Source organism: Meles meles, chromosome 4, assembly GCF_922984935.1.
Source record: "Meles meles chromosome 4, mMelMel3.1 paternal haplotype, whole genome shotgun sequence".
In the NCBI taxonomy this organism is placed as follows: domain Eukaryota; kingdom Metazoa; phylum Chordata; class Mammalia; order Carnivora; family Mustelidae; genus Meles; species Meles meles.
The window spans coordinates 84,452,810-84,469,095 of NC_060069.1; the positions used below are offsets into that span (position 1 = coordinate 84,452,810).

Sequence of the window (16,286 nt, forward strand, 5' to 3'; positions counted from 1 at the left end):
CCTAAATAGTTCCAGATTATGTTATTGTTAAAAGCAAGATATATGTAGAGAAGAGTCTTGATGTGCAAAAGAACACACCGAAGGGGAACAATGGCTGATTAGATGGCACACAGAAAAATAAGAGGACCGAAAATGGCAATATCGTTAAGTTGAAAGGAGACAGGTGTTCTTTACAAAGCGGAAATTTCAGAAACCCTATATCCAGAATATGACAGAGTATTAAGAGTTAGGCCAAGGGTAGGAGCAATCGGAACCATTTGAGGAGTTACCCTCACATCTGTGAATGGTAACCTCATTATGTATTGTCTGGGATACCTGAACAAACATATCTTCAGCAAAAAAAAAAAAAAAATAGAAATAAAAAAATTTTTTAAGGTTAATAAATGAATAGCTTGTAGTCAGATATAGTGGTTCACTTTGCTTGACTGACTGCTAACAGAGACAGAGCTGAGGCCGCTACTCACCATGGCAGCTGCGGTGGCTGCAGCCTGAGCCGCTGCAGCCTGGTTGACCTGGTATTGGGCAGCCTTGATCTTGGCTTGCAGATGTGCGGGAGGATGAAAGTATTTGCACTTTTCCCGGGAGCATCTCCCTTTGATGTAATCCATACACACGGTGACTGTGTTGTCATTGGTGTCAATCATTGTGCTGTCAGCAGGATGAGCAAACCGACAATCGTTTTCTCCTCTGTTGCAATTGCCTCGCTGGTACTCTCGACATACCTATGAGGTCATTAAGCGCAGGGGGCTCAGTCAACATGGGCAAAGAGAATCCTTCTGAAGATTTTTAACTTAAAGTGTGCAAGACTGGTGGCAGAAGCCCACACTTGTGAAGAGGGAAAATATCATTTGAAAAAAAAGCACCAAATAACCTTGAGGAGTTCTTCATTGAGTACACAAATTATAACCCCATTTTAGTAGGACTTCCATGAGAAAGAAAATGCATTTTTGTACTAATTATGATATAACATCTAATTTAAATTAGGGAAAAACAGTAACTTTACACTGAAGAGACCTGGCAGGCCCCACTTTAACCAAGTGATCAAAATTAATAACACCAGGAAGAAGACATAATGGCATCATGTACCCATTGATAGGACACACCAAGAGGAAGGCTACCACACCACTTCCGTTGTATTATTGCCGAGACTGCATAACCTGAATTTAATCATAAGAAAACATCAGACAAACTGAAGTGGGGGAATGTTTTACAAAATAACTAATCCGTACTCTCCCAAAGTGTCAAGGCCATGAAGGGCAAAGGATGATGAGGTACTGCCACAGAGTGAACGAACCCGGGGTCGGAGAAAGGATCCTGGGAGAGCAACTGGTGAAATCTGACTTAAGTCTGAATTTGGCTAATTGCAGAATATCACCGAACTTGCTTTGTAAGTGATGACACGGTCGTGCGAGTGGTTTAGTGTTTAGGTAAACTGGGTGGGTGGATAGGCAGGAACTATTTTTACAACTTCTGTGCTAATCTGCAATTATTTACAAGTAAAAGTATAAAAAGTAAAATCTGACAGCTTTTTAGTAAAATGTTTCCACGAGTTGTGTTCCTGATCATTAGACATTCACTTGGTAGTTACATGAAGCAGATGGAAAAAGATTAGTTTTTGTTACTATCTGCTTTGTATCTCTTAATTCTGGAGGGCGTCCCTGGGGAAAGGGTGAAAATGGATCATTTCTCATGTGTCTGCTCAATTTTGACTCTTACTATTGAAGTTTGTCATGATGGCTGCAGCGCCTTCTTCACTTGGGGTAGTTTGACCTTTTCACCACAAGAGGGCCATCCAAAACACAGAATGTCTTTAATATTTCCATGCTCCCACTTTGTGCTTCAAGGGAACAGTTTTTGTTTTTCACATATCTTTTCACAAACTGAGAAAATATGCAGACCCCAAGCGCTTTATTTTGGAGTACAGTAAGAAAGAGAAATGGGAACCCTGTTATGATTTTAAAAGCACAGGTTTTCTTGGCATTTGTGAACATGAAAAGATCACACTCAATTCTAGGTACTTTTACCCATTATATCCACATCCCCTTATTGAGCAGTGTTTCCTTTTAAGAAGAATGCTATAATTTATATCATGCTACATCTGAAAATGAGCACTGTAAATGACCCCTTGAACTATTTTTAAACCTCGAGCTAGCTGAAGCCTTATGTTCCATATACACAGCAACGAACCGACTTTATTCATCACCTCATTCACTTTATTTACTTTACAAAAAGTTACTGAACAAATACTACAGGCCCGACACTCTGAGACATATTAAGAATCCAAAGATGACTTAGGAACTTACAAGACCCTCTTGCTTTTTTTTTTCCCCATTGCATCTGTCTTCTCGAACAGAAGAAAACAAGGCTAACTGGGAGTTTATAATTTGAAAAGTGGAAGTGATCAAAGCTATTCCCCTGAACTAGCATCTTCCATTCTGGCTGAGCACTGGAAATAGCTGCGGAGCTTTCTACACCACAAATTCCTAGTCCCTAACCAACACTTAACTGGATTAGACTTAACAAAACAACCAGGACGAGAGAGACACACTTAGCTGAGAACAAAAACTTCTCACGTACATATATGAAATTTAGGCTGAATTTATACTATCGTATGAACAAAACGCTACCCTTGTGTCGAGTCAGTGCAGTGTCCTGCAATAGGAAACTATATGAATGCATACTTCTGGGATTAGTTCTCTAGTAATTCTTGTTTTCTTGAACATGCTCACGAAGGAACCGGCAACAGACGAGCTGACACCCTGTCTGTCAATCTACCTTACTCTGCCTCACTGACAAGAAAGATCTGACAGCAGCCTATTTGTGGGCTCTTAAAGAACTATTAAAATCTAATAAGATTTGTTATTTTCCAAAAAACAACTATGACAGTGCCTGATGCCAGACATTTGAGCGTCATTCTCCTAAACTTGAGTGCTGGGCTTTTGACTTTTTGTTTCTCTGTCTCAACATTCTTTTCACTTTCGGTGATATAAACTGAGATTCAGAATGCATACAAATGGTCATTCTAATACACATTTCTCATTCCTCTCCTTCTGCTTCATGCATGTGAGCCGGTGGTTCCTGTAGGTTAAGGACCGGTTTATTATAATTTTCTACTGTTTCCTCTTTTGCAAGATGCTATTCAGGAGAATTCAAAATGTATTTAAGGGGACCGATAAGTAGGAATCCACTTAGAATTTGTCCTAAAACCAGCCTTTTCGAAGATTCAAAGGATTTAGTCAACTACTTTGGCATGAGATGCCTTTTTTTTTACAGTCTTATTTTCTCCTAGCTTCAAGTTCTCCCAACATGAGAAATGGAACAGAATAAATATACTGAAATAGATGTTTTCCCATTATTTCTGCTTTTGAAAAAATTAAAAAAAAATGGAAAATCTCTTCTGAAAATTTGTACTCTTGAGAGCTATCTGCCAGAGGGGCCAGAGAAGTGTGCCACACACCAGAACACATCAGTGACTCTGGTACCTCTCTGACCAGAGCAAATTCCCCAAGGCTTTTAAGACATATTTTTGTCTAACGATCACCACCAATAATACAGGATCTATCTCTTGACTGTTGGATTTGGGTTTGGCCTGGTTTCTTTGATGAACTCAAGAATTAGACTATGCTGATCCTCAAAGGAAGTCTCTTTGATGTAGTATTATACTAGCAAATGACAGAAGTGGCTGACAAAACGTCAACAAATCTGATCTCGTAATTCAAATCAGGGTAAGAAATTGTATGACTGACCACACAGAGAATTTAAAACACAGCAGGTTTAAAATCCTAACAACACGGTGGTTCTTTTTTCTCTTCTCATCCAGTCTTCTGCAGGCACACATTTTTCAAACAGTTGTAATGACGGCATAGCTACTACCTGGTGGCCTGGTTTTGTTCAACAGTGTGTGTAAGCTACATAGTGTCCACAGTGATCATTTGTGATGGCGTCATCAGATTCCATCAAACCAAGGTGCATTATAGGTAATGCTTCCAGAAATCATCTAGATTATTTCTAGGTATTCTCATGTTGCAAATAATATTGCAAAGACTATATTCACCACTATTGACATTTAAAAAACCATTTTCTAAGGTTAGATCTGTGGAAATGGCGTTAGTGGGTCAACAAATAGAAGTACTTTTTATAGTTTGGTAAATGCTTTTCAAACAGATTAAAATAACCTCAACTATTTAGCTAAACACATAATGTGTTTCTATCAAGAAAATGTTTGCTGAGTCTTTTACTCTATAAACAGTAAGGAAGGATTTGTTGTAAATCAGGTAAGTTTAATAAATTTTCATACAAAATAGGTAAGTCTGCTTTTAAATTAAAACCCATCATTTCAATAAAGATATTCATTGAGGACATTTAAATACTAAATTCCACTTTTAGAACCATCTATGCAAAAAATCAAAAGAAAAAAGTACTTAGAAAAACTTCCCAAAAAAATGTGAATTATTCTATGTAACCCTTTTTTTGTTGTTGTTAATTATGTGACAGTGGTATGTATAGTGGAAAGAAAATAGAGTTTAGAATCAGAAATAATGGGTTCTGGGGCACTTGGGTGGCTCAGTTGTTAAGTGTCTGCCTTCGGCTCATGTCATGATCCCAGGGCCCCCATCGGGTTCCCAGTTCAGGGGGAAGCCTGCTTCATCCTTTCCCACTTTCTCTGCTTGTTTTCCCTCTCTCACTGTCTCTCTCTCTGTCAAATAAAGAAATAAAATCTTAAAAAAAAAATTGTGAAGGGGCGCCTGGGTGGCTCAGTGGGTTAAGCCTCTGCCTTCGGCTCAGGTCATGGTCTCACAGTCCTGGGATGGAGCCCCGCATCAGGCTCTCTCCTCAGTGGGGCACCTGCTTCCCCCACCCTCTCTCTGCCTGCCGCTCTGCCTACTTGTGATCTCCTTCTGCCAGAAAAATAAATAAAATCTAAAAAAAATTGTGGGTTCTATCTAATTCCTATTTACCAGCTATGGAATTGTGAATACTGAATAAGATAATGGATAGATAGCTGAAAACACACAATACAAATCTGGGATTAAAAGAAACAGTTCTGTTATTTGATCTCTAGGATTTTGTTTTCTTTTTCTTTTTTTTAAATGAATGTGAGAAGCATATTTCAAAATGTTCAGAATATTAATAGGTTTTATATGTGGTATTAAATTCATCAATGTTCTGCAAGTTAAGGCACTGGGATTCTCAGGACATTAATGGCAATATTTGAATTTCTCCAAAACTGGACACTCATTTGCATGTTTGTTAAGGAGAAAGCACTTTAAAGTAATATGTTTTATGCTCACCATGTTTAACTCGGTCATTTTTGGAGGATAACTTCCAAAAGCAGGAATAGAGAGCTTATCGTAACAGGAAAAGGGACTATTTTAATATTTTGGGAAGTCATTTTAAAGTTTCATGACAACTATTATGGAACTTACTATAAGTTCACACATATATATATCAATATTTTAAGAAATGTATATATATCCCTTAAATATAAATATAAATATATATACATATATATATATATCTGTTGTTCAATAATAAGCACCATAGACTTTATTTCCCATTTAACTTGAGCTATATGAAACTTTAAAAAAGGAATACTGGATAATCAATCATTTTATCAAGGTGTCTACAGCATTAGTGGCCATGAGTATACAAGCTAATGCCAAGAATTATCTGTATTTTCAATTCAAAAAGGATTATAATCTCCACAGTTTAAAATTCTGGTGATTATGGGTAATGATCTTAGCTGATTGTATAGTTAAATTCCCAAGACAGATATCTGACAATATCTGTTATCTAATAATTTGGTCCACCTAAACTTCAGACACCCATGTCAGCTACCTCAGAGGATTTCTGTTAAGATCAAATGGGAATTGTCTTTGAAATCTAAAAGGCAGAACCTCTTACTACCATTAGTCCAGAGAACACAAGCATATTTCCATAGATAATATAGCTAAGAGTTTGTCACTTTACCTTATGTAATTAAAAATATAAATAAATAAATCTGAATATATAGGAATATATAGGAATGGTCAACTGAAAACAACAACAACAACAAAAAAACCTTCCATTAAATCTACTTCCAGGTCTTCAGTTAGTCATTCCTATGAAAGAATGTATAAACCAACAGGCTCATCAATATGCCAAAATGCTGAAACCTATAGTTACTTTTATTACTTTTTCTAGATAAGTGAAGATAGGGAAGTTAGGGAAATAGATAAATGAAGATAGAGAAATAGCTTTAAGTTGTAGGAAGAAATGAGTGGAAGAACAGCAAAAATGAGTGGCTAAGCTTAGTAATTACTGTATTTCAAACAACTTACAACTTTACAACTCTTTCCTCCCCAAACAAAACTCCAGCTAGCCACAGAGAATCATAACTGATGGACTAGATGTTTCAAAGGGGATACGACGACATTGTAAAGAGCTATTCTAAAGCCTTATGACAGATAAAAAAAAACAAAAAACAAAAAACTAAACTACAGAGACCTGTGTGCTTGAAACTTATCATATTTTAGTAATGTTCTAAAGAAATTAGACAAGCAGTAGCTAAACACCCTCCACAAAAATACAAAATTAAAATAATCCTAGGGGCGTCTGGGTGGCTCAGTGGGTTAAAGCCTCTGCCTTCGGCTCAGCTCATGATCTCAGGGTCCTGGGATCGAGCCCCGCATTGGGCTCTCAGCTCAGCAGGGAGCCTGCTTCCTCCTCTCTCTCTGCCTGCCTCTCTGCCTACTTGTGATCTCTGTCTGTCAAATAAGTAAATAAATAAAATCTTTAAAAAAAAAATCCTATCAATAAGCTTCTCTCATTAAAAGCATCCGCTTTTCTAATCTTATGTTGAATCCAATGACTTTTCTATGTAATAGATCATGACAAACCTGTTAAACTCCCATAAAGATCTCAAGCTAGACATGCCTTCTACTACTACTCGAATCCTCATTTAGCTTTTAATGCTCTTTTTTGTATGTAGTCAATCAGGACCATACTGTTTTATGCCTGCATGCAAAAAGTCACCAGACTCTTCTGCGTCAATAAAGAGAAGAAGCGATCAGCATCCAATGGCCTAAATTAGGTACTCGTGTCATGATTATGTCAGTAGAATAAGACTTCCAGCACAAGAATAATCTATTTTAAAAACAAACCAACTCCAACTGGAAAACATCAGAAGCCAAGTGGTGTGCCCACCTTTTCTGGAATATATCCTATGTTTTCCTCAGATAGACAGTTGCTATAAAAATGATGCACTTAACCAAATAGTGATCTAGTATCTTCATCAGCATCTGAAATACACGATCACCGGTTAATTTTTTTGTTTAGTGTTTAATGCTATTAAGCAGTATAAAGGACCTTAATAATTATCAATTTACTTGAAATATTTCGTTATGTGCACTCTGTTCTTAGCAACTGAATAAAATGTCAAACGTTCAGTGTATTGGAGGAGGCAGGTTTTTAATTCCGAGTCACAAATGACTGGACATAAGGTAAATGATGAAAAGTTAACACTTAAATAGCAGGTGCTGGCATCCTGTGGGCTAAGTATTTTACCGACTACTGACGTTTAGAATCACTGGGCAGATCTGTAAAAAGACTCCCGAGCCCCACTGCAAACTTACTGTATCGGTCTATGTAGTCTATCAGTCTGCATTTTAAGCAACCGTCCCAAGTGATTCTAATCACACTGAAACTTGAAAACCACTGCTCTAGGACCAGGGGCATGAACGAGATGCCATATTTTATAGCTGGAATGTTCAAAATGTAAACACGTTCCCAAGGAGAATGTTAACAAATGTTAAAAATCTGTCATGCTTTATCTTCTCTGTTTGATTACACTAAACTCTGAATAAAGTCATGTCTTCTTGTGATTAATTAATTAACTGGCTGACTGGCTCATTTATGCATTCATTTAGCAAGTTATTGGGTATCATTTATGAGCTTGGCATTATCCTGATGTGGACCTTTTCTTGTTAAGGGTAAGACAGCAGTTAAAAGGTTTCAAAGATATTCCTCACAATATTCTTTACTTGAAAGATGCTCCCTCGTTCTCCCTTGGATACTGTTGCTACAGTATAGATATGACTGAAAACCTTAGTCCTTTCCAGTAGTTATAGATTTTAACAATTCCCGAAAACAATCACTGAAAATAAGCTGCTGCTTGGAAATTACAAAAAGGTATCCCAAAGTCACAGAATGGAATTTTAAAAGCTTCACATTTCAGTGACCAATATTGAAAAGATTTGCTCTTCTTTACAGAATACCATAAATACTGAATTTTACGGTACAGAAAGTAGCAACTAACTAAACTCCTAACTAAAAGGTATCCAATAAAGGATGAATAATAGGTATACTGATACAAAGTTCATGTGTGTGTTTTACATCTATATATTTAATAAAATTTGTAATATGTATTTATATACTTAAATAGGATTATTTAAATATTATATTTAAATAAAATTTTCAATAGCTTAAAGTGGCATGAAAAGCACAAAGATAACCTAAATGTCCCTTAGAATATTCTCACTGGAAGCGGTCTTATAGACTATCTCTTTCAATCCTCTAATTTTATATGTGCGGAATATGAAGCTCAGAAAAGATGAGAAATTCGACCCAAGGCTACTCACTTAATTAGCAAAATCACTATTCTTGGGTTCCCATTGTTAAGATTTAACATTTTTTGTAGACTCGTATCAGGTGCTGTAAATATGTCAGTTCTTTCAACAGAAGAACTAGAACGCTGATAATCTATGGCATTTTAATGTCTTTATGGTCTAACAATGTGCGAGAAGAGAGAAAGAAGTGGCAAGAAGAGTTGGCCGATATCTAAACTAACTTAAGCTTCTTTCACTTTAAAAGGAACTCAAAATTCAAAACACGTACTTCAGAGTTCCATGAGGGAAAACTATAGATTTAAGCCGAAATAATAAACATGTGGCCAATCGGCAAATAAGTGTGTGCCCTCACTGCCAAGTCATTTAGGTCCTGGTACGCTAGGATCCTAGTGAATTAGTAAGAGAGGAAATAAGCTGAAGAGAGGAAGGGTCTGGAATCTCAGTGCCGAGCAGAAAACCATGCCCCTGAACTTCACACTGTAATATGCTAACAGACTGTAACCTTGACATTGGAGCAGATCCTCTATGCCAGAATAAGATAGGAAGCTGCCCTCCCACCATCAAACATTTAGATCAGAGGAATTCAGGTTGAGAGGAAATGACAGTCCTGCAGCAGCAGCCACTTGTGAGTAAAGCAGAAGATGACAAAATATACACAGCAGCTCCTCACCAAAAAAAAAAAAAAAGAAAGAAAAAAGAAAAGAAAAAGAAAAAAGACAAAAGACAGAAACCCCAAACCAATGATAAAGTCATTACTTTAATTAAACACTCTATAAAGTACAACTGATTATGGACTACCTAAAACTGTGGGAGGATTAGGTTATAGCAGTTCTGACCACATAGCTCAGCCTTGAAAGAGACTTCAATAGAGATTTTTAAGCTTCCTAAGTATCATCTCCTCCTAATAAGTAATTCATTAAAGTTCATCCCGTGTTGCCTACTGGTTCCCTTCAATCCACAATTACGCATTAGGAACCCAGGGTACGCTTCGGAAAGATTGGGGCAGGGGGAAGGTGAGTCACATGTTAAGCATCCAGTAATTTTTAAATATTTACAATTTCCTAAAGTTCCTCTTATTTATCTGCAAACAGCATGAATTTACTAGTGCAACAAGTGCAACTGCACAGCGACCAACTACCCACAAAGCAAAGTGTATCTCTAGCACACCCTGGTCTCTGGTCCACAGGGGGCCAGGTCTCAGACCACCAAGGTCTCAGAGTCCCTTCTCAGTTCTCCATATGGTCCTCTCGTCATTAGTAGCTTTCTTCAAAATATTCACGAAAGCTAAGAACTAAGTCTGAACAAGCAAACAACTCTAAAGAATATACTGGAGCCAGAATTGCTTGCTTCCTCTCTGTCTTATCACCTGTACAGGACTGAGTTATACAATGTTTAAGAATGGACTTCTTAAAAAAAAAAAAAAAAAAAAGAATGGAGTTTTATGTTCATACCCAACCTGAACATCCTTTCTACAACCTCAAATAAGTTGTGCCCCAACTTTCCCCCTAAATTTACTGCCCTGTAAGATGGAGCTAATGACAGTATCTTCCTCAGAAGACTGTTTTGAGGGCGCGTGGGTGGCTCAGTGGGTTAAAGCCTCTGCCTTCGGTTCAGGTCATGATACCAGGGTCCTTGGATCGAGCCCCGCATCTGGCTCTCTGCTCAGCAGGGAGCCTGCTTCCCTTCCTCTCTCTCTGGCTGCCTCTCTGCCTACCTGTGATCTCTGTCTGTCAAATAAATAAATAAAATCTTTAAAAAAAAAAAAAAAGACTGTTTTGAAGATGAACTATGCGATGCATGTGATGGGTTGATGCTGTGTTTGGTAGATAGTAAACACCCAAGAAATACCAACTATTGTTATTACTACCATCAAAAAAGGTGGTGGCAGTTAGAACTACGCTGAAATCTGAGATCCTTTCTGCAGTGCATGCAGTGAAACCCTATCAACAAGAAATCGGTGCTTATTAAATGGATTCCTGCTCAACCGATCAATTATGAGTGTCAATTATGTTCTCACAACAGTCTTATTTTGCCTCTTTCTCAGTGATTAACAACATTCAAAACTTCTCAGTCCTAAGTATTGCCTCATCCTAACCAGGGAAAAGAAGAAGAGTCATTTTGTTCCTTAGTTGGACAAGAATGGCAGGCTTCAGAGTCTCACTGTACAGTAATGTTGCCATTGTTTTTTTCCCCCCTCATCTGGAGTTTACCAAATCCCTTCATTTACAGCCATGCCGAAATTCTGAACAACCACTTCAATGTAAGAATTACCTTTCATTTCTCTTTCATGCTGCAATAGCAAAGCATATACATCTGATCATCCCTGACTCTGAGACTTTGAGCATGATGCAACTTCCAATTTAAAAACTTGGAACAGAACACACTTTGCAAGCAAAGAGGCTTTGCTATTCCAACCAAAATACTGTGGGGCCTGCGAGAAACTCGCGATAATAAATTTTAAAATGCTTGATACATAGTCACTTAGCAAACTGTTGTGACAACAAGTATCAGGGGAGGAAGAGAATTTGTTATTAATAGTAGCAACAATGGACATTTAGGGAGCTCTGTGCTTTGCTCACAGCTTTGCTATGTGCCAGACATCAGCCTCTTTAAGGGAAGTGCCATCATGACGTCCATTTTAAGGACAAGGAGCCTGAGACATAAGGAGGTGAATGGCAGTCTGACCCCGGTCCAAGTTTCTATCCACCCTTATGCAAAGGGACGCTGTGGTCTTTACACACATTCCATTTGTCAAACATAGCATACCTCAATTCTCCTAAAATACTCCAGACACTAAACCAAAATGTCTTCTTCAATTTTTTTTTAACCTTCATGGCCATGGAAGAAGCCAACAAACAGCACACTTTGAAAATCAGAATGGAGCCCATGAAGAAACCGACTAATCACTCCTACCTCAAGTCTGTCTGTCCGCATTAATTTCTGTGCGGCAGCTGCAGCAGCCGCAGGTACAGGGACCCCAGGATTCCCTGTCACCAACATTGGTGCGGTCGGCAAGATCTCTGCTGGAACCAGGCTTGGGGACACAGGTCCCAGGTAGGGATTAAAGGCTGCTGATGCATTGGTGGCTAAGCTTGGTGCAACTGAAAACATTGGCTGGAAAAGAAAATAAAAAGCAAAATTTAATGTACAGGTCCTGGCTCGAATTCACTATCCCACAGTATACATCGATACATTCATCCACCACTCCATGATCCATTCCTCCTCCCCTCCCCCATTTAATTCTGTGTTTATTTACTCCCATTTGGGATAAGAATCTTTTAAAATAAGCATTCATCAAGTCCATGATTTTCTAAAATATAATCAGTGAATTACCCATTAAACTTCTGCTGGGATTCTGAAACTTGTAGTCTGTAATACTTGTAACTTCTCTTTGAATAACAGACCAGTTATTCAATACAGTAACTTCTTGTGGTCACCTCATCTCCATTTTTGCCCGGATTTAATCCCAGAAACTTGTCTAAGAAATATATTTTATAATTGCTATGTCAGATGAACTTGAAAGACCTGTTTACAACTGTTAATGGGTTGCAAGTGTCCTATTAGCTGGAATAAATAAAGCAGGACTCCCAGCGGATAACAGAGTTTCACAGTCAATATAAACTGTGAATAAATCTCATGGGATATGGGAAAGAGGATGATGACACGATTTCTTTTGAACACGTAAGGCACAGCGTTTGGCATATTCACTTGTTGCATGTTTTTCTGGAGAAACTATAAATATACCACCAGCTTATCACACCCTTGGGAAATATTTAACAAAGTATTTACCTTACTAGGGAGAAACCATTCTGCATGTGAAGTCTGAAACAGAAAACTAAACAAAGGCTACAAGATTTTTCAAGGAAATACACAAGGTAGTACTGACTAAAATGTCACAAGACAGGGTTTCTGCCACAAATGCTTTCATGGATATAGGAGGGTGGTTTCTACTTGTGATACGAAGATGTGCATATCAGGAAATACATCTGTTCTTGAGTAGAATTAAATAATTTACCTGCAAGCTACTTTAGTGATTTGCTTTTCCAGTTTTTAAAGCGTAATGTTGCATAACAATTTTCCACCTGATGGGTGGTTTATTTTTAACTTCCTCATTCAATGGAGTTTCAATTCTTGAAGTTTACTATTTTGTGTAATGATGTTTGTCTCCAAACCCCAAAAATTCAGGGACAAAAATGGATCCTGTTCTTTAAAGGACTTCTAAACAATTAATTTTCTTTACCCTGTGGTAAGGAACAGAATCATAGAAACTCTTTAGAATGAGGGGAATACTAGAATGTAGCTACTTCTTCCCTCTTACAGAAGTAAGAAGTTAGAAGAACCCTGAGTTTACATAGTATTCAAGAGAGCTTTGGGGGGCGCCTGGGTGGCTCAGTGGGTTAAAGCCTCTGCCTTCGGCTCAGGTCATGATCCCAGATCCTGGGATCAAGCCCCGCATGGGGCTCTCTGCTCGGCAGGGAGCCTGCTTCCCCCCGCCCTCTGCCTACCTGTGATCTCTGTCTGTCAAATAAATAAATAAAATCTTAAAAAGAAAAAAGAGAGAGAGAGAGCTTTGGAATAAAATTCTATGCAATTGAAAGGTAAAAGTAATTCTTATAGCTCAAAAACAATCATGGAACACTACGTCAAAAACTAACAATGTACTGTATGGTGACTAACATAACATAATGAAAAGTAAAAAATAATAAATAAATAAAATTCTTGCAGCTCAAGAGAAATGTTTGTTAAAAATAAACTTATTTAGTCCTTATTTAGTTGGGCCCTGACTTGTCCAACATTAAGAAGAGCAAAATGGAATTCAAGTGTTGTTTTTCTTGGGGCAGTGGTTCTCAAGTCTCTATGGGTGATTTCTGCCTTGGCAGGGCACATGTCCCATGTGTAGGGCACATGTGGCAATGTCTGGAGACATTTTCGATTGTCACAGCTTGGGGGTGCTGTTGTGTCTACGTATAGAGGACAGGGATGGGGCTAAGTGACTGGCAACCTCTCCTGACAGCCCCTCACACCAAAGAATTACTCAGCTCCAAATGTCAATAGTGTGTAGGTTGAAAAATCCCTGTTCTAAGGGATGCACTCGTCTTTTGACTTCACAAATTGTTTTAGGACAAAATCTTTGCAGCTGGTGTATACACTCTTACTTAGAAGACCAGGGAAAATAAAATACTTCATACATAATTTGATTCACTTGAGAGAAGAAACAATACACCATATATTCGACTGGGATTTTCAAGCTATAGTTATGCCCCCAGATGTGCTGGTTTGAATGCCATGGTTAGCTGCCCTGCCAGGTCGAGGGTTCCTGCCTGATGAAGTGGCCTAAAGGAATACCTCTGATCCTCACCCCCAGCTCTGCCCAAAACACCGACAGTGGGAAACTACCTGAGCTCTCCACATACAAACAATCAATAATCGGTCAGAAACTGGGGCCCAGAGCAATCTCTGTCAGTCAACAGTTACTTGAAAAGCAGCTCATCTTACGCTGCCCCAAGGTCTAATGGCTGCTAAGGGCAGTGCCCCGGCAAGGGCTGACCTGTACTGTGAACCTACGTCGTACTTGGACTGCTCTTCAAATACATTCAAGTCGAACATTCACTGTCAGATATACTATGTGCAATTTCAACCAGACCAGCACTCTGATTTTCTATCAGGCATTTAAAAATTATAAGAAATTGAGCATAGAAGACCAGAAGCCCAGTTTTAAAATTGGAGAGCAGAGCCAGTCTGTATCACTCCTCTTCATATTCTATTGCTATGAATTAACAGGGATTTCCAGATAGGGGATTTTTAATGTGTACTCTGCAAAGTTACGGAGATGTTTATGTCACTGTACATTATTCAGAAGCAGAGATCAAACTTGCAAACATATTTGGAGGCAAGAAAAGCATTTTTTTTTAAGAAAAGCATTCTTATTTTAAGAAAATAAGACCAGTGACCGATAAAACGCAGCTCTATTAAATCCCAATGAATAAAATAAATTTATAATCGATGATGCATCTAAGGCAGCGGTTGCATATCACAGATAAAATAATACTTCTCCTAAATAAAAATATTGATCTCACTAACCGGCGACAATTTTCCTGCTGGATTGTTTCTATAGAGGTGTCACGTGAATTGATTTTCTGACTTAATGCAGCAGAGCAAATTCAAATCTGAAGAATTTTAGGGCACCGTCACCCAAGTAAAATCTAGCAGCTTGAAAAATCTGAAACATCAACTATTCAGCAAGCATTCTCTCCAACTGCTCCCTCTTCAGATAAGTGGAGCTATTTGCTAAACCAGCAGAGGATCAATAATAATAGCTCTATACTTTGAAACTTGATCCCAAAAGCTGCCCCCAGAAAGAGCAACATTCCTTCCTTTATTTGGGGGTTTTGTAAATTTGTTACATTCTTTTTTCAAAGAGCACCTTGTTGGAGGTAGGTCACTTCGTGGCCCCATCAGCGCCCAATCAGATTAGTGAGGTGCTTGAACTGCCAAGTCTCCTTTCCAAAAGCCATCCCACGGAGGGTTTCCGCAGAACGGTGAGGGCAGACGTTAATGCTGTGGTATTATCAAGTGCCTTGTATTTTTTCTGCAGTATCCACAGGATAACATATAACTACGTAATTGGAGTATTTGATACTGACTACATCCTTGTAATAATGACTTACAGATATCTCTGTTCCTGGAAGGCATAAAGAACGTTGGCTTATGATTGCCTTTTGCAAGTGAACACCCTCAGCAGAGAAAAGCAAACTGCAACCATTTATGGGCTAATCCCTGTTTGTTTTAAATGAGACATTCTGATTCCATTAAAGTAATCAGGCTTTATTAGAAATTAAAATGATGTTCAATTTCACATGATGACCCTAGCTAAATGTGTGCAAACATGATTATTGCCATAATTCCTCCCATTTATTGTGTGCCAGGCATTGTGCTAAGGGCTTTACCTATGTTATTCTATTTAACTCATGTAACAGTAAAATAAAACTCCCTGGGCAAACAAAGGCAACAACTCCAGTTGTGAGTTGGGGAGGGGCTGCTATCTGTGTCACTCACGGCTAAATCCCCAGGATCAAGCTAGATGCCTAGCACATAATAAGTACTCAATAAACATACACAGACTAAAGGAGTGAATGAAGGAATGTGTGAAGAATTACAGTTTTGTCAGGTGGGTTTTATTAGTCCCTCCCATTTTGCAGACAAGGAAAAGAGTTCACACAGATTACGTGTTCATCGCAAAGGAGAGCATGAAAGACTCAGGATCTGGATACAGGTGTGTCTGGATCCAGGTGATCCTGAAACCAGTGGTTCTCGGGGCTGGCTGGCCGTTAGCATCCTCTGGAGAACATCGACCCCCGAATGCCCTGGCACTCCCCACTCATCACAATCTCAGCAGGACTATTTAAAAATCTCCTGGGTCATTCCCCTTCTATACATTACATGGTATTCTACTATTGAAAAACAGAAACAGGTTCAGATTTCTGATTGTATGCGAGGTCTCCAAGGAGACATGTGTCCTCACAGCTTTCTTCTGAACAATGCTTTTCCCTCTACATGGGAGGTTGTTCCTGCCCAGCCCTTCTGTTTAATTCCTAATCACGCTTCAAGAATCACGACTCTTTCTCTTCAAGTTTCCCCTGATCCGCCCACATCTCCAACTATGAAGAGGGTTTTTTATTT

The 16,286-nt window shown here is 38.5% G+C and overlaps 1 protein-coding gene across 18 annotated transcripts in view; it reads right to left on the reverse strand.

The window, feature by feature from the left end:
- Nucleotides 1–16,286, reverse strand: part of MBNL1 (muscleblind like splicing regulator 1) — a 203,227-nt gene that overhangs the window by 20,052 nt on the left and 166,889 nt on the right. For all 18 annotated transcript variants that reach the window (XM_046002500.1, XM_046002516.1, XM_046002515.1 and 15 more), the window contains 2 exons: nucleotides 11,520–11,720; nucleotides 465–722 (listed from right to left, as the gene is read on the reverse strand). In XM_046002500.1, the coding sequence (XP_045858456.1) occupies nucleotides 465–722; nucleotides 11,520–11,720 (459 nt within the window). The remainder of the gene's footprint in view (nucleotides 1–464; nucleotides 723–11,519; nucleotides 11,721–16,286) is intronic.